We start from the raw sequence: 18,913 nt of genomic DNA on the forward strand, positions 1-18,913 counted from the left end.
AAATTAAAAACCGATCGGTTTCGGTTTTGTGATAATTTATTAAATCTTAAGTATTATAGAAACAAAATTAGTTGATAATATAGGAAATAATATACAAATCTAAAATTCAAACTTGACGGGTTATGGTTTAGTGAATGCGAATTTAAAAGTGATAATCAATGGTACTATTTCCTTATTGGAATGGTACTTTTTGAATATTTTATAATAATAAACCTAAAAATTTAAAATTAGGAACACATTTTGCATTTTCTATAATAATGAACCCAGAAATATTAAATTAGACATTTACAATTAGATTCACATAGTGAGACTTGATAGTACTATTTATTTCTTCTAATTGGGTGGGCGAAGCGCACCGGGTCAGCTAGTACAAAATAAAATAATAATTATTCATTGCACTATTGATAGCCTTTTGAAATATTACGAAAGTTTGAATTCCTAAAATGATAAAGTGAAAATTATTGTAAAATAAATCAAACATTATTCAGTAGTTCTTTAGAAATCGTTAAACAAACAGCTTAACTATGGCGGCATATCAAATTTATACAATATTTGTGGTGTTATTGTTCATACAGGTTAGATTCCTTAAGGAAAAAATCTATATTTCTATTTGCTTCAGTTTAAACGAGATCACACTATACAATCATTATTATTATATTGTTTGAAGTTATTTTCTCTTAAAAAAGTCATATAATATTAAATAAAAATGTGTTGAATATATTGTTTGGGTTTTTTTCCATCAAATATTAAATCAATGTGAATGTACCTTTAAATATTAATTGAATTAAATTTCTTACTAACTAATTATTAAAATATAATGTTTTCTTTTTGTTAACAGTGCAGTTTTTGCAAATCCTTAGGCAATACTGGCAACTCAACTGATACCTCCACCGATGAAATGGAACCCAAACAAGCTCTTTTGCTCTATACCGCTTTTACCTTCATATCATTAGGTCAATCATATGCCCATAAAGCAGCCAACTTAAGTCGCCTTTTACTTAAAGATGCCGATTTGCTGGCCAATAATGACGCCGAAGTCTTGCAGTTTAAATCAAATTTAACCCAGTTTGTGGCAAATTATGATGCCAACAAAGAAGCCGAATTAGTTTGGGATATAATGGATATTTATGTCAACATCACCGATCATTATTATGATCTACCGGAGGCAAAACAAACTTTGGAATCCAAATTTATTTTAAACCTCTTAAATAAATACAATTGTAAAAAAGTTGAAACGCAATTGCTCAAGGATTTTGAACCTTTTGTGGAGAATTTCAAGCGGTTATTTGAAGACGCTAAATCAGTTTTGGAAAAGCCCTTGTTGGATTGGTATGAAAAGTTTATAACTTTGAAAGATTTTGAGGAGAAAATTGATGCTATTGGTGAATTTATAGAATTGGCTTGAATATGAAATTATAAATTTAATAAAAAAAAGATATGAAATTTTTGATAAATTAATAAAATAAAACAATTTATTGTAAAATAAAACACTTTATTTTCAAGGAAAGTTTAAAAATGCGTGAGTTTTTCAAATGTTTAGCTTTTAAATTGAAACATTACACGGTGGTAAATTCCGGCCAAAAATGTTTTTTTTTTTTTTTTTAATTTTTATAAAATTTTGATGGTAAATTTATCCTAACACTTCAAAATATACAGTATCATTGTTATTTTGATTATAAAGTAGCTATATGGTTATTTATAGTGCTGTAAAGTCAAAGGTTTTTCTTGTCATTTTAATATATGAAAATTTTGATTTTTTTTACATTTGAATCGAAGTTGGCTGTGCTTTTTTCTTTATGTTTTTTTTTGCAAATTAGCACATGTTTTTAAAAAACAGTTAGCAGTTAACTATTCCACGTGTTTATTACGGAGTTTTTGCGTGTTGGTTTTTTATAAAAGTGAAGTGATTGGGAACTGGTTTGAAATCTATATAAACTAAATAAAAAAAAGTTTGAAAGGCCATAAAAAATTAAAAGAGGCTATTAGAGCTTAAGTGTAAATTACATCTAATACTGTAAAGTGTCAAAAGTAAGTACCATAAATTTCAGCTGCAATTATTTGCCATTCCATTAACCAGAACGATTTCAGTGCCTTCATCTTTTACAAATGGCGAACTTTTTGAAATATTTCAACTTAACCAAAATAGAAATTGGGATGAGATATTAATAATAATTTTGAAATATATAGAAGAACGTTCAAAAAAAATATTGAAAGAAGATGAAATAAAAAGAAAAATTGCTGGTTTAATAAGCACCGGCCGAAAGAAATGGAATACATGCAAACGATGTAGGAACGCGTTTGAAAGCCGTGAATCGGTATGGTTGAAATTAAATTTTAATTACTTAGAATGCGAAGACTGTGTAAGTTTTATAAGAAATATGTATATGATTAAAACTAACAATAAACAATATTTTTTTTACAACAAAGGATACCGGGACTAGTAAACAGTTAAATAGAGGAAGACCTGCAATGTCTTTTAAAGAATGTTCAGAAAGAAGCAAAAGACGAAAAATTACAGAAATCTGCACATCATATGATGCATCTTTACTGCATAAGGCATCTGAAAAGCTCAGTAAAACAAAATGTTGTGCGTTAGATAAAGACTATCTATTATTTAATGGCGCCCTAGCAATGTTTATGGATTTGCAGCTGTCAAAATCAAAATACGAAAGTTTAAGATCGTATAATGAGTTGTTGTTAGGAACAAAATATTATCCTTCATATCCTCAAGTATTGGAACGTAAAAAAGATTGTTACCCCGAAGACATAACCATAAACGAAAAGGGTGCTTCCATTAAATTGCAGGCGCTATTAAACCATACTTCAAGGAGAATATTGTTATCCATTGAAACGGATTTAACAAAAATCAATGAAACAAATTTTGAACTAATTGGAAAGTGGGGAATGGATGGCTCAACAGGGCAACAAATTTTTAACCAGAAGTGGGAAACTGAAGAAGATTTAATAAATGTAGATGAAAAAGCAATTTTTATGATCACATTTGTTCCTCTTCAATTAGTTTCAACGAATACAAATCTTATTATTTGGAAAAACGAAAGACCTTCATCTGTTCGTTTCTGTAGACCAATTCAGTTTGAGTTTGTTAAGGAAAATAAAGACATCGTAGAAAAGGAGTACAAAAGTGTATGTGAACAAATAAAAAATTTATTGCCATCAGAAATTGAATTCCACGACAAGCGTAAATTTATAATAAAGTATACTCTACATTGTACGATGGTTGATGGCAAAGTTGTAAACATTCTTACAAAGCAGATGTCTACGAGATCTTGTAATATATGTAATGTCAACCCGAACAACATGAATAAACTTTCATATGTTAGAGCACTAAAACCAGTGGAAACCAATTACAATTTCGGTTTAAGTACCCTCCATTGCTGGATTAGGTTTATGGAATGTCTTCTCCATATTGCGTATAACATGGATTTCAAGAAATCGTTTGCATCGAAAGAAAACAAGACCAAAAAACAAAACAGAAAACAGCAAATCCAAACCGAAATGAGAGCAAGACTGGGGATATGTGTAGATGTCGTTAGACCTGAATCTGCTAATTCAAATAACGGTAATGTTGCAAGGACTTTTTTCAAAAATTATATTGTAGTTGCTGAAATATTGAATATCGACGCGAGATTAATAAAAAAATTTGCAATTATTCTTCAAGTATTAGCTTCAGGGCATGAAATTAAAATAAATGAATTTAAAATCTTTTGCGACGAAACAGCTGAACTATTTGTGAGCCTTTATGGGTGGTACAATATGCCCCCGACTGTGCATAAAGTTCTTGTTCATGGTGGAGAAATAATTCAACATGTTGGAATTCCAATAGGCACTTTATCAGAAGAGGCTCAGGAGGCATCCAACAAAATTTTTAAATCAGCCAGAATGAGCCACAGCAGAGGATTTTCTCGCAAACAAAATAATGAAGACGTTATTCATTATCTATTAATATCATCGGATCCATTGATTAGTCAAATAAGAATCAAAAGTGATAAGAAAGAAATAGATATGCTGATCGAATCCTTAGAACTTATTAACTAATTTATGTCAAAATGTTTTAAAACAATTTTATTTCATAAAAAATAATATTTGCAATAAATATATAAAAAGTACTAAATGTGTATTTTTTTGGTCAATTTACAAAATTATGTAAGTTTGAGAGTTATTTACGTCTATGCTTATTTGTCCAAACCATGTAACTTCTTCAATATATCATTTATGTAATTTTGAATTATAAACCTAATTAAAGCCATTTACATAAATTACATACTTTTTTCGATACTTTTATAGCGTCAATGTTTATTTTGCCAACCCCTGTATGCAATTTCTAATATTTTTTGCGATGGATCAAGTGTGTTGTTCTTAAATTCACACAAAATTTCAATCATTTACATGAATAACCTATTTTTTTCGATAATTTCAAAACGTCCATGATTGTTTGGCCAAACCCTGTATATGTATTCCGAAATTTGTACAACAATTTTTTTCAATCACTTATGCTATTCATCATTTTTGGACTAAATTTCAGGCATTTACATGAATAACCTAATTTTTTCGATACATACTTTTAAAACGTCCATTATTGTTTGGCCAAACCCTGTATATGTAATCCGAAATTTGAATGACCAATTTCTTTTCGATCACTTATGTTATTCTTCATTTTTGGACTAAATTTCAGCCACTTACATGCAATTTTTTTGATACTTTTAGAACGTCCATGCTTTTTTGGCCATACCCTGTATTTGAATATCGAAATATTTATCGATCGATCGGTTATGTTATTCTTAATACAAATACCAAATTTCAAAAATTTTTATGAAGAAATATAGAAGTTATGGATTTTTGGCCGGAATTGACCACCGTGGTCTGGACTGTAAGGCAAAACCTCCCAACCACTTCTTTCTATATAGTTTTGAACAGATATTTCAATATGTGGCCGAGCATTGCCATGATGATGCAAATCATTGAGGTACAGAAAAAAAAGCGGGAAATAAATCTGTAACTTCTAAACGCTTAAACTGATTTGAATAAAACTGTGAGAGTTGTTAAGTTTTCCTTAACCCTCTAACACGCAAGTGTGCCTCAAGGCAGGCATTACAAAACACCAATTATCTCAAAAAGTAAATATTTTTCATTAGTTTTTCAATAAAAATCGTATCATAATTATAGTTTTTACACCCAAACCGGCAACAATGCCCTGAGGCACTCTTCACCTTTTTGCAACTGCTTGCTAAACTTAATTTGCAAATTAGTTTCTGATGGCTGTTCTGAGTTTACTGGGTCATAATTACCGTAAAAAAAATTATTCGACAACTTTTTTTTAGCTTTTTAAAGTTAGAGGGTTAAAGATTATTAAAATTGATTTGTAATAATAAATTATTTCGTTTAAAAATTAACTATTTATGTTTACAATGATTCATCAATAAAATATTGATAATCTTTTTTTAGAAACGAGCTAGAAATTTTCTAAAGAAATGGGTATTTAAATGAGAAATGTTTCCAGTTATGGGTTCAGTTGATTTTAAGACGCGTAATAAGCCACACAACAATGTTTTCATTTAACATTTTCAAAGTCTTGGCAATGTTACTGCTAGTGCAGGTCAGTGCAAATGAAAATTAAACACAACTTAAAACAAACCTTAAATTTGAATAATTAATTCCAAAAATTCACCTGCTTTTGATAGTTCGCTTATGGAAAACCCTTAAAAGAAAACAGCTTTATTTTTGACGCCGACAAACATCGAAATGATACATCCCCTCAAATACAACTTTTGGTCTACACTTCCGATAATCTCGCTAACTTATCGCAACAATTTATCGCCAATGCTACCGCCGTATGCCGCAATATTTTAAAGGATGAGTCTTTTAGGGCCAACGAGACACCTGAAGTTCAATTGTTTAAAAACAATTTAACAATGTTTGTGCAAAACTATGAATCCCCCAAAGATTTGAAAACAAATTCAGATCCAATGCAGGATTTTGTTAAGACAATTACATATTATTTGGAACTACCTGAGGATAACAGAACACCAGAATCAACCTTTATCTTGGATATGTTAAACAAATATGAAATTAAAAATATGAAAGAGAATTATGTGAAGCAATTTGATGAGTTTATAGAGAAATTTAAGCAGAGATTTGAAGAGACAAAATAACATTTCGATAAGAACATGTTGCAGTGGTATGAGAGATTTAAAACTTTAACTGAGTTTGGAGATAGATTTCTTTTTATAATTGTTATGTTTTTCATGCGTTGAATAAAGAACTAATGCTAAAGATTGTATTTGTTTAAAAATAAAGAGAAAACAATTGTATATGTTTTAAAAATAGATAATTATATCCTTAAAACAAGTGGCAACGGTATTTATGAGGCTATCAGCGCAAAAGTAGTGTAACCTCAAACTTACACCACTTTTGCTCTTTTATTTGTTTTATTTCTTTTCAGCTCCATCTGCTTTTGAATACTCCACTTTATATTGATATAGTTGATAATATAAGGAATGCATGTAACACCAGAACAGCAACCAACAATAATTGTGGGTTACACCATTTTTGCACTGATGGCCACATATAACTTTTGTTATTCCGCTTGTAATTTCTACAATTTTCATTTACTTTATATATAATATGTTCTGGGCCATTATTAGGGTGATCGATTCTTCAACATTTATTAGAAACCGGTTTTCAAAGCAAAAATGGTGTAACCCCAAACTTACATCACTTTTGCTATATTACTTGTGCAAAAACGATCCATATGCTTTTGAATACTCCACTTTATATTGATATAATTGATAATGTAAGGAATGTATTTAACACCAGAACAACAACCAACAAAAATTGAGGGTTACACCATTTTTGCACTGATGGCTTGATATAATTTTGTCATTCCGTTTGTAATTTCTACTATTTTCATTTACTTTATATATATGTATTAGAGTGGCCCTTAATAAACGAAAGTTGGATTTTGGCCATTCTCACCCCCCAGTTTGACGAACATTAGTAAAACAAATCATCCTGAACAAATTTTAGATAAATCGGTTGGGGTTAAGACGTGCCGCAAAGCCTCTGAAGTTTTGAGATGCATTTACAAGGGGGAAAAATGCATTTTTTTCAGTTTTTGTAAAAATTTTGCCATTAAAAAATTACAATTTAAAATTATAATCTAGTGAGACATAAAAAACAGAAATTGATCAAAAAATGTTAAAGTTATTAAAAATTCGCCAGGCCATTAACGTGTCTCAGGCAATTACAACAAGAAATGTAGGAACAAAATGAACATATTTTGATAAATATTAAAATAAAAGCTAATTTTTACTTAAAATATATCCATATTTACTTGTATATGAGTTTTTGTCTTCATAAGATATCGTTAACCTCTTAGCAAGTATGACCAAAAAAATAAAATTTTTTTAATGGCAGTTTCAAAACTCCATTTTCAAATTTTTAAACATTTTGTTAAACAAATTTCAGAATTTTTTGATCATCTCATTGGGATTTATTGAGAATATAATAAGGAATATAAACGTGAAAAAATTATGAAAATATCTCTTATAGTTTTTGCGTACCTGCGATTTAAATTTTGAAAAACCAATTATTTGGCCATTTTTTGGAGAATGAGCTCTATTTCCTTACTGTTATGAATTTTAAATAAAACCTATTCAGAATATTATAGTCCAGATAATTTTAAATATAGTATGAAAGTTTTACTAAAATCGGAAAACGCTAAATCTTAAATCGTGAAGGTCAAAGGTAAAATTTTTCCTAATATCGTAGTAAAATAAAACAAGTAAGATTGCTAATTCGGCTGTGCCGTAGTTTATTACTCTTCACAAAATTATACTTTAAAATACAATTATTTTTAGATAAACAAAATTTAAATATTTTTTTTTTTATTTATTAGTGAAAAAAATTTATGACAAAAAAATTTTTGGTGAAAAAAAATTCGGGTTAAAAAATTTCCCGATTTTGACTTATTATAGGTCCAACTTACTATAGCCTTATATACATCATTGCAATGAACTTTGAAATATCTATCATTAGATATCCATATTGTTTGTGTTGAGTTAAAGTGTTGGTGACCGAATTATCTCAAGAAATGGAACTTTAGCTGTTACACCACTTTTGCGCTCATGGCCTCGGCCTATATTCACTAACTTTCACTATTTTTGTTTTTGAAAAATGAGAAAATTAATTTTTTCAATAGGTTTTTTTTATTTATTTCAGCTATACATTTATATTTAAACACATTTAACACTCTACACATTCAAAAATTTATGAAAGGCAACCATTTTTTGCTTAAAATCAGTTAAACTGCTGTACTTTTCGTACCACTCCAACATGGGCTTATCCAAATCAGCTTTATTCTCTTCAAATAGCTTATCGAAATTCTTCATAAACGATTGTATTGTTTCTTGCATTTTTGTTGTATTGTATTTTTTTACAATTTCCGCTATAAATTTTGATTCTGCGTTAAGTTTTTCTTCAGGTATGTCGGTGTATTTTTTGATGGTGTCTAAATATATTTCAATATTATGCAACAATTGCTCGCGGTCTTTGTGGACGTCATAGTTTTCCACAAACATGGTAAGATTCTTTTTAAACTCTAAAACTTCGGGTTTATCGTTGGCCATCAAAGACTCGTCCTTGAGTATATTACGGCTGACATTGAAGGCATTGGCGTAGTAATTATCGCCTAAGGAATAGAAAGTATGGAGTGTGTTGAATATAATTTTTTGAGCTGGTGTTAGATTCAGATCGGATGAATCATCTAAGGGTTTGGCCAGCGACAGCTATAAAGGTATGATATACAATATTTAAGTTAGTGATTTTCAAAAGGACTTCAATTTTTTGTAAAGAAAATGTTCATACAGTTTAAGTATGCCTTTTTGAAGGACCTTACTTTATAAATTCAGAAAAATTTCTATGGAAAACCAAGTGATTTTCATACAAAAATTTGTTAATTATTTTCCAGTCGTGTTTCTGAATCAGTGTCTTTTATTTTCTTTGAATATTTATAGAAAATACAAATGTTTGTAAGAAAATTTCTATGATGAGTTTTTGCTTTTTAAATAGTTTTTAAATATTTTGATTTCAACTTACTTCAACCAAGAAAAAAACCATAAATATGGTCAACATTGTATAGGCAGCCATTTTTGTGATGTTTCGTAAACGACTTCTCCAGAACTACTGATTGAAATAGCAATAATGCTATTTCTATTTGAAATATTTCAGATTTCTTTAGTTTGAATGTTTCTACTTATTTCTCGAAAGGTTATCAATATAGCCCCTGGTTCATATAAATTTTTATACCCTTCACCTTCTTGAGAAGGGTATATATAAGTTTGTCATTCCGTTTGCTATTTTTACATTTTTCATTTCCGACCCTATAAAGTATATATATTCTGGATCCTTATAGATAGCGGAGTCGATTAAGCCATGTCCGTCTGTCTGTCTGTTGAAATCAATTTTCTGAAGACCCCAGATATCTTCGGGATCCAAATCTTCAATAATTCTATCAGACATGCTTTCGAGAATTTTGCTATTTAAAATCAGCAAAATCGGTCCACAAATGGCTGAGATATGAGGAAAAAATAGGTCAATCTCGATTTTAGACCTATTTTTGACCTATATCTGGATTACTAAGTCATTACCAGGGAAACCGGAAATATGCTCTAAAAAAAGCGTTTTAGGCGCTTTAAATATGCAGTAAAAACTTTAAAATATGCTCTTAAATTTAAAAAATATGCTCTTAAAAAAACAAACTTTTACATAATTTTTAACCAAAAAAAATTTACTTAAATTTTCAAATAAAAATCGTTGTCTATTGGATCTGAAAACATTTTTAAACATAGAAAATATTCTTTCGACATCAACTGATTAACACTTAGAACGGTTAAGTTTGAATTAGAACTAAAATTTGATATTTAGATGGAGCTATTATTAAAATAGTGCTTATTTTATATTAAAACAAGAGAGCTATATTCGGCTGTGCCGAATCTTATATACCCTTCATCTAATTATACTTCAAAATAAAAAATTTAAATATTTTTAGGTGAACAAAATTTTTTTTTCAGTTTTTTTCATTTTTTGGATAAAAAATTTTTCGAATTGTTATTTTAAATTTAAAAAAAAAAATTTCTGTTTTTTAAATTTTTTTTTTTTGGTGAAAAGCCATCTATTTTTCAATTTTGAATTTTAAACAAAGGAAGTAAAAACCTGTAACACAACAGCGAAAAATAAGTAAGACAAAATTTGTTTTTGATAAACTCAAAATATGCTATTAAACAGTAAAATATGCTCTAAAAACGCAAAATATGACATAAATATGCTCTTAAAACAAATATATGCAAAAATAGGTATTTAAGGGTAAAATATGCAAAAATATGCACTAACAAATCGATGCCAAAATTCTTAAATAGTTCTGAAACGTGTAAATATCTTATCCATGTGCTCATTAGACTCACCAGAAAAAACATGCATTTGCATATTTTGGTTTCCCTGGTCATTACTATAGACAATATGGATATCTTATGATAGATATTTCAATGGGTCAAAAGCGGAAAAAAATATTTTTTAACCCGAATTTTTTTTTCACAACGAAAAAAAATTTAAATACAAAAAAAAATAAATTTAAAATAAAAATTTTTAAAATTTAAAGTAAAAATTTTTAAAATATAAAATAAAAATTTAAAAAAAAAAATTCAAAAATTTTTTTTTTCCAAAAAAGAAAAAAAAACATTTTGTTCACTTAAAAATATTTAAAATTTGTATCTTGAAGTATAATTTGGTGAAGGGTAAATTTTTGCCCTATATATGGATTACTAAGTCATTAATATGGACAACGTGGATATCTAGTGATATATATTTTAAAGTCCATTGCAACGATGTATATAAGGCTATAATAAGTTGGACCTACAATGGGTCAAAATCGGGAAAAATATTTTTTGACCCGAGATTTTTTTCAATAAAAAAATTTTATTGTCATCAATTTTTTTTTTTTCACTAAAAAAATTAAAAAAAAAATTTTTAAATAAAAATTTTGTCATCATTTTTTTTTTCACTAAAAAAATTAAAATTTTTTTTTTTAAAAATTTAAAAAAAAAATTTGAAATAAAAATTTTGAAAAAATTTTTTAAATTTTGTTTACCTTCGTAGTAGCAACCGAATTTCTTGACAATCGCATGATTCGGTTGCATACATAATTTTTCGGTTCTATCAACATCATTCAATTGATAGAGAAGTATTTGGGTTGAAGCAAGCAAACTTTTTTTGTAGCCACAACATTAAAAATTGCTCATTAAGTTAGAATCATTCGATTGGCAACAATTTCGATTGATACTACGAATCTGTTTAACTCTGTTTAACTTCTGACAAAATAAAAAAAAAAAAATTCACCAAAATATTTTTTTTTTTTCATAAAAAAATATTGTTACGTTTTAACCTTTTCAAAACGTTGGTTTATTTCCTTTAAATAAACCGGATACTTTTGTTTGCAAATAAAAGCCGTTTAGTAGTTTAAAAATTGTAACAACTCTTTATTTATTTAAATTGTACAACAACAACACAAATTTTGTCACTCAATGTTTTTTATACACGTTTATAAATTCGCAGAAATACAGACACAATTTATAATGTACACGAATTCACTTGAAAAATACAGCACACTTTAAGTCACTCAGTTAATGTTTATTTGAATAGCGTCTCTGATAAACTGACTAACGACTGCAACCTCTGCCACTATTTATAACACTGCCATCTGCACTCTAGATTGCTCTTAAACTGTCTAGAGCTTTCTAATACATACGCCATCTATAGTGTACTTTCTACAATGTTCTTTAATTGAATATTGGAATATACGGTCGCAGCAAACAGCGTTGCCATACTTACAATCAATGGTCAACTGAAAGCTTTTATTCAATGTTAATAATGCCCACAGATATGTTACAGTTTGCTATTACAGCACTGCTATTTGAAAGCATTATGCTACTTTTAAATCAGCCGTTAAAATCGTTATATTTGAATAATACTTTTAACTCTTTTAGTCACGGTTTTCTGTGTATAAGTTTATAATCAAAGCAATGACATTTTTACTTTAATTAAGGTTGATGTATTATGAAAAATAAGAAAAAATAATGTCAAAAGTTATTTTGGAAAGGGGTGGTTAGTTTATTAATCACCATGATAAAAATGTTCCTAGCGTATAAATTTTGTATGAAATCTAATCATTTTAACTAAATTGTCTGACCAAAATCAATAAAATGGATGTGTAGGTAAGACATTGTCCAATTCTTTTAAATCATTTGACTCTTCCAATCGAAAATTTTATCCCCATTTTGTTTGCACCACAGCAGTTTGGGTAGTTAAGTCACTAACATAAAATTTAGCCAAATTTGCTAGAAGTATGTCATAATCCTAATCAAAATCAGCATTAAATTTTGACTGCAGCTCCAAATGTATGACAACGAGGCGAAGTTCTGCAATAAAAACATAAACGATTACTTCAAAAACTTTAATTGTTTAGAAAAATACCAATATATGCCACTAAAGATTATTTTGAAGTCTCTAAAAAAGGTGGTTAGTAAAGTGACCACTGAACCTTAAAGAGTTAATAGATACTTTATTGAAAGGTATATAAGATTCACTACAGCCGTATTGATTTTGAAATTAATTTGTTTTTGCTTTCAATACAAAACAAAATAATAATTATTCATTGCACTTTTGATAGCCTTTTGAAATATTAAGAAAGTTTTAATTCCTAAAATGATAAAGTGAAAATTATTGTAAAATAAATCAAACATTATTCAGTAGTTCAATAGAAATCGTTAAACAAACAGCTTAACTATGGCGGCATATCAAATTTATACAATATTTGTGATGTTATTGTTCATACAGGTTAGATTCCTTAAGGAACGTTCACATTGTTAAACAACTAAAAGATCTATATTTCTCTTTGCTTCAGTTTAAACGAGATCACAATATACGATCATTATTATTATATTGTTTGAAGTTATTTTGTCTTAAAAAAGTCTTCTAATATTAAATAAATATGTGTTGAATATATAGGTTGCTTTTTTTCTGTCAAATATTAAATCAATGTGAATGTACCTTTAAATATTAATTAAATTAAATTCCTAACTAACTAATTATTAAAATATAATGCTTTTTTTTTGAACAGACCTCTCTTTGCAAATCCTTAGGCGATACTGGCAACTCAACTGATTCCTCCTCCGATGAAATGGAACCCAAACAAGCTCTTTTACTCTATACCGCTTTTACCTTCCTATCATTAGGTCAATCATATGCCCATAAAGCTGCCACCTTAAGTCGCCTTTTACTAAAAGATGCCGATTTGCTGGCCAATAATGACGCCGAAGTCTTGCAGTTTAAATCAAATTTAACCCAGTTTGTGGCAAATTATGATGCCAACACAGATACCGAATTATTTTGGGATATAATGGATATTTATGTCAACATCACCGATCATTATTATGATCTACCGGAGACAAAACAAACTTTGGAATCCAAATTTATTTTAAACCTCTTAAATAAATACAATTGTAAAAAAGTTAAAACGAAATTGCTCAAGGATTTAGAACCTTTTGTGGAGAATTTCAAGCGGTTATTTGAAGACGCTAAATCAGTTTTGGAAAAGCCCTTGTTGGATTGGTATGAGAAGTTTATAACTTTGAAAGATATTGAGGAGAAAATTGATGCTATTGGTGAATTTATAGAATTGGCTTGAATATGAAATTATAAATTTAATAAAAAAAGATATGAAATTTTTGATAAATTAATAAAATAAAACAATTTATTTTAAAACAAAACACTTTATTTTCAAGCCACTTTGTTAGGAATGTTTAAAAAAGCGTGAATTTTTCAAATGTTTAGCTTTTAATTTGAAACATTTGTACAAAATAAATTTATTTAAAGTAATGATCATTGTTAGCTATGGATTCCGAGCCTAAAGAACTGCTCTTGTTTTGAGGCCAAGAACGAATCAAGCCAATATCGGATACTCTGTTCCAAAGTGAAGCGTATGCCAGAGAGAGTGCTATGCATCGATCAAAATAGTAGTTGGACTGAGCAAGGTCTGGACTATAAGGCGGGAGAGGCAAAACCTACCAACCACTTCTTTCTAAATAAATTTGAACATTTTGAAAATTTCATTTTTAAATGCGAATATCTCCTAAGTTATAAGAGATAATTGATAGTGCTCGACGAGGAGATTCTATATACAATAGAATATATATTCTGAATCGTTATAGATAGTGGAGTCGATATAGCCATGTCCGTCTGTCCGTCCGTCTGTGTGTTGAAATCAACTCTCTGAAGCCTCCAAATAACTTACATACACGAATGATACATCAATATCTCCGAAATTCTTCCGGCTCGGTTGCTGTTTAAAATCGAGAAAATCGGTCCACAAATGGCTGAGATATAAGGAAAAAACCAGGACAACCTCGATTTTTGACCTATTTTTGACCCATATCTGGATTACTAAATCATTATTATAGATATTTCAAAGACCTGTGCAACGACGTATATAAGACCATAGTAAGTTGGACCTACAATGGGTCAAAATCGGAAAAAATATTTTTTAACCCGAATTTTTTTTCTTCATATTAAAAAAAAAAATTTAAAAACTAAAAAAAAAAATTTTAAATTTAAAAAAAAACTGGAAAAAAATTTAAATTTTGTTTACTTAAAAATATTTAAAATTTTTATTTTAAAATATAATTTGGTGAAGGGTATATAAGATTCGGCACAGCCGAATTAAGCTCTCTTACTTGTTTGTCTATACCACTGTGCGCCAGCCTTTTGAAACCACATCCAGCTTTTAAAAATATGTCAGAATTATCTTTTCTAAATCAACTGTTATTTCGTTCAAAATGATCACCGTACACGAAAAAATATTTAAAATTTTTTAAAAAAATCCAATATGGACGTTCAAAAAAATAGCTAAATAGTTAATGTTCAAATTTGGATGCGTATAACTTTTTATAAGGAAGAGATAACTTTTAGCAAATTTTTTTTATTTTGTTTAGAATTTTATAGCCAACTAGTTGACCCGGTGCGCTTCGCCACCCCAATTAGAAGAAAGAAATTGTACTATCAAGTCTCACTTTGTGAATCTAATTGAAAATGTCTAATTTCATATTTCTGGGTCCATTATTATAGAAAATGCAAAATGTGTTCCTAATTTTAAATTTTTAGGTTTATTATTATAAAATATTCAAAAAGTACCATTGCAATAAGAAAATAATACCATTGATTATCACTTTTAAATTCGCATTCACTAAACCATAACCCATCAAGTTTGAATTTTAGATTTGTATATTATTTCCTATATTATCAACTAATTTTGTTTCTATAATACATAATATTTAATAAATTATCACAAAACCGAAACCACGGTTTTGAAATTCTTCGATTTTTTGGAAACTCTAGGTCCATTATTATAGGAAATTCTAATAAGTACCATTAGAATAAAGAAAAAGTACCACGAAGTATGCCCTTGAATTTTCACTCACTTGGGACCATATACGCCTAATTTCATATTTCTATGTCCATTATTACAAAAAATTAAAAAAAGTACCATTAGAATATATAACAAGTACCAAAAATTCCCCACTTGTGGTTTCCCACTCACTCGGGTCCATATAATCTTAAATTCATGGCTTTAGGTTCATTGGTGAAGAAATTACAAAAAGTACCATTCGAATAAAGAAAAAGTACCAAAAAGTCTCCCCCTAGAATTCTCACTCACTTAGGACCATATATGCTTAATTTCATGTTTCTAAGTCCATTGTCATATAAAATTGAAAAAGTACCATTAGATGAATAAAAAAGTACCTATAGTTCAGTTCTCACATTTTTGTACACAAATATTATACCCTATTCCTAACACTAACTTCACTCAGATACATATCAGCTAACTTTAATGTCGATAACTGAAATAATTTAAAATGTTAAAAAGTACCATTAGGAGAAAAGTACCAATTTCCCTTTTCTTCCTTGAACACCCCTCAAGTTTGAAATTTAAAAATATTAGTCTCAAAATATTAAAATCTGTGTTAATGTGCCCAAGAACAAATATGTTTTAAAAAAGTACCAAACTGTTTATCCGAATTTGGCCCAATATACACCTTGGTACTCGAGTTCCAAATAACACCCTGTTAGTTAATTTTTGTATGAATCCAGGAACCAACGTTAAAAAAATTATCAAAATTGGCTTAATAATTTCAAATAAAATGTATTTTCCCGATTTTATCCCCTTTTTGGTACCTTTTTTATCCCCATTGAGGTGGTACAATTGTATTCAAATAAATTTCTGGAACGTGGTGGGAGCTCATAATACAATATTCGTATGTCTATGTCAAATTATAGAAAAACATATTTTATGAAAAAGTACCTTAAGAGTTCGAATTTCCAAAAAGTACCAAACTTATATTTTTTATTTTTTGATAAGTAAAGAATACGATTTACAATTTGATTCTATGTTTATTGGTTTAAAAGATACATCATAGGGTGCCAAAAAGTACCAAAATACAGTTTTTACCCGTTTTCTCCCCTAAAAGTTTCGAATTTCGCAAAAGTACGAAACACCTGTCAGCTTATTTTTTGAATGGAGTAACATGCAATTTTAAGTTTTTTTGTATATTAATTACTTTTGAAGATATAAGGTTACCGAATTAACCCGTTTTTACCCTTTTTATACCCTACACCACCATAGTGGGGGGGGGTATTATGCGTTTGTGCAGATGTTTGTAACGCCCAAAAATATTAGTCTAACACCCACCTTAAACTATACCGATCGACTTAGAATCACTTTCTGAGTCGATTAAACGATGTCCGTCCGTCTGGTCGGCTGGCTGGCTGTCCATGTAAACCTTGTGCGCAGAGTACAGGTCGCAATTTTGAAGATATTTCAATCAAATTTGGTACATATTACTTTTTCGGCCCAAGGACCAAGCCTATTGAAACTGGCTGAAATCGGTCCATTATTTCACCTAGCCCCCATACAAATGTCCTCTCGAAATTGGACTTTATCGACCATAAATGTTTAATTTATAAATGTATCTCCACAAATTGCGCTCCAAATAAGTTTTATATATACAAAATTCATGTCACCAAATTTTGTTACGATCGGTCAATAATTAGTCATAGCTCCCATATAGACACTTTAACGTGCATAAATCGCTTAAAAATGTTGGTAAACACACAAAATTCAACATAGTTAACTTTAATATACACATAAATCACACGACCTAATTTCATGGTGATCGGTCCATAATTGGTCATAGCACCCATATAAGGCCCACTTCCGAAAATCACTCAAAATATAAATTATTGAAATTTTAACAGAAAAATGTTTTTGCTCTTTTACTTAGTGTAGGGTATTATATGGTCGGGCTTGACCGACCATACTTTCTTACTTGTTTTTTTTATTTAGTTCAGCTACACAGTACATTTTTCTTTCTAATATTTAAATACATTTTCAAACCATAGCAATAAAACCATTAATGGCATCAATTTTTTCCTCAAAATCATCTAAATTGCAGTAATTTTCGTACCAATCCAACATGGGCTTATCCAAATCAGCTTTATGCTCTTCAAACATCAGCTCAAAATTTCTCATAAACAATACAACATCTATAGCGAATTCTAGGGCTGTTAGATCGCTATTATATTTATCTACGATTTCCGAGATAAATTTTGATTCTGTGGTAAGTTTTTCTTCTGGTATATCGCTGTATTTGTCGATGGTGACTATATATATGTCCATAATATCCCATAATAGCAGTGGTTTTTTGTTGGCTTCATACTTTTCCACAAACATGGTGAGATTCTTTTTGAATTCTAAGACTTCGGGTTTATCGTTGGCCATCAGAGACTCGTCTTTCAGTATATTACGACTGACATTGAAGGCATTGGCGGAGTAACTTTTGCCTAAGGAAATGACATTATCGAGTGTGAAGAGTAGCAATTTTTGTGCGGGTGTTGGATTCTTTCTCATTTCCTCTTCGGAAGAGTCAAAGAGACTGGATAAATCATCTACGGGTTTGGCCAGAGACGACTATAAAGGTAAGATATAGAATATTTGAATGAATAAATGAATTTTTGTAGACGAAATCTAAAAAAATCTTAGCACCTGATTCAGAAACACGACCTAAAAACAATTTTCATATTATTCTATGAAAAACACCCAAAAAATATTGCAAAACTGAGTGATTTTCATACAAAAATTTGTTAATTATTTTCCAGCCGTGCTTCTGAATCAGTGCCTTTTATTTTGTTTGAATTTTTAGAGATTACTTTCAGTAATGTGATTTGAGTTTTTTAATATTTTGATTTCAACTTACTTGAGCCAAGAATAAGACCATAAATATGGTAAAAATTTTATATGCTGGCATTTTTGTGATGTTTAGTAAACCACTTCTCAAGATGTACTGATTGTAGTAGACATAATGGTGTTTATATTTGAAATAATTTAGATTTCTTTAATTTGAAATGTTTAAACATACATATTTCTTGCAAGGTTATCAAGGTTCAACAAAACTGTAGTACAAAATATTCTATATTTTGTATAGCCAAAAAAGAAATAAAAAAAAAACAAGAATACTTTTATTCTTAAAAATTATTTTGCTCATTTACCCTACACTAAGTAAATAAGAAAAAAAATCAATTTTTTTTTTTTAATTTTAATTTCAATAATTTATTTTCAGAAGATGGCCTTATATGGGAGCTATTACTAACTCTGTGTGTAACTTTTTGAGTCATGGTAATATAACCATATACGGATAAAAGACCAAAAAAGAAACGACCCCCGTGTCCCCCAGTTTTGCCCAGATTTGGGGCCTCGTTGTCATTTTTGCACAAAAGGGATCATTTTCTCAGG

At 29.1% G+C, this 18,913-nt stretch overlaps 4 protein-coding genes across 4 annotated transcripts; 2 read left to right on the forward strand and 2 right to left on the reverse strand.

Moving 5' to 3' along the window:
• The first annotated feature begins 438 nt into the window (after positions 1-438).
• Positions 439-1,516, forward strand: LOC135951628 (uncharacterized). The gene is made up of 2 exons (XM_065501313.1): positions 439-575; positions 839-1,516. The coding sequence occupies exons 1-2, from the start codon at positions 525-527 to the stop codon at positions 1,403-1,405; spliced, it is 618 nt and encodes a 205-aa protein (XP_065357385.1). The 5' UTR covers positions 439-524; the 3' UTR covers positions 1,406-1,516.
• Positions 1,517-8,202: 6,686 nt separating this feature from the next.
• Positions 8,203-9,215, reverse strand: LOC135952270 (uncharacterized). Its single transcript, XM_065502128.1, has 2 exons — positions 9,115-9,215; positions 8,203-8,804 (listed from the first exon to the last, which is right to left on the reverse strand). The coding sequence occupies exons 1-2, from the start codon at positions 9,163-9,165 to the stop codon at positions 8,271-8,273; spliced, it is 585 nt and encodes a 194-aa protein (XP_065358200.1). The 5' UTR covers positions 9,166-9,215; the 3' UTR covers positions 8,203-8,270.
• Positions 9,216-12,825: 3,610 nt separating this feature from the next.
• LOC135951711 (uncharacterized) lies at positions 12,826-13,838 on the forward strand. Its single transcript, XM_065501400.1, has 2 exons — positions 12,826-12,906; positions 13,190-13,838. Exons 1-2 carry the CDS (start codon positions 12,856-12,858, stop codon positions 13,754-13,756), a joined length of 618 nt encoding a protein of 205 aa, XP_065357472.1. The 5' UTR covers positions 12,826-12,855; the 3' UTR covers positions 13,757-13,838.
• A 3,548-nt stretch (positions 13,839-17,386) lies between these two features.
• On the reverse strand, positions 17,387-18,482 carry LOC135951529 (uncharacterized). The gene is made up of 2 exons (XM_065501194.1): positions 18,378-18,482; positions 17,387-18,091 (listed from the first exon to the last, which is right to left on the reverse strand). Exons 1-2 carry the CDS (start codon positions 18,426-18,428, stop codon positions 17,513-17,515), a joined length of 630 nt encoding a protein of 209 aa, XP_065357266.1. The 5' UTR covers positions 18,429-18,482; the 3' UTR covers positions 17,387-17,512.
• Positions 18,483-18,913: the final 431 nt, after the last annotated feature.

This window comes from Calliphora vicina, chromosome 2 (genome assembly GCF_958450345.1).
Source record: "Calliphora vicina chromosome 2, idCalVici1.1, whole genome shotgun sequence".
NCBI lineage: Eukaryota > Metazoa > Arthropoda > Insecta > Diptera > Calliphoridae > Calliphora > Calliphora vicina.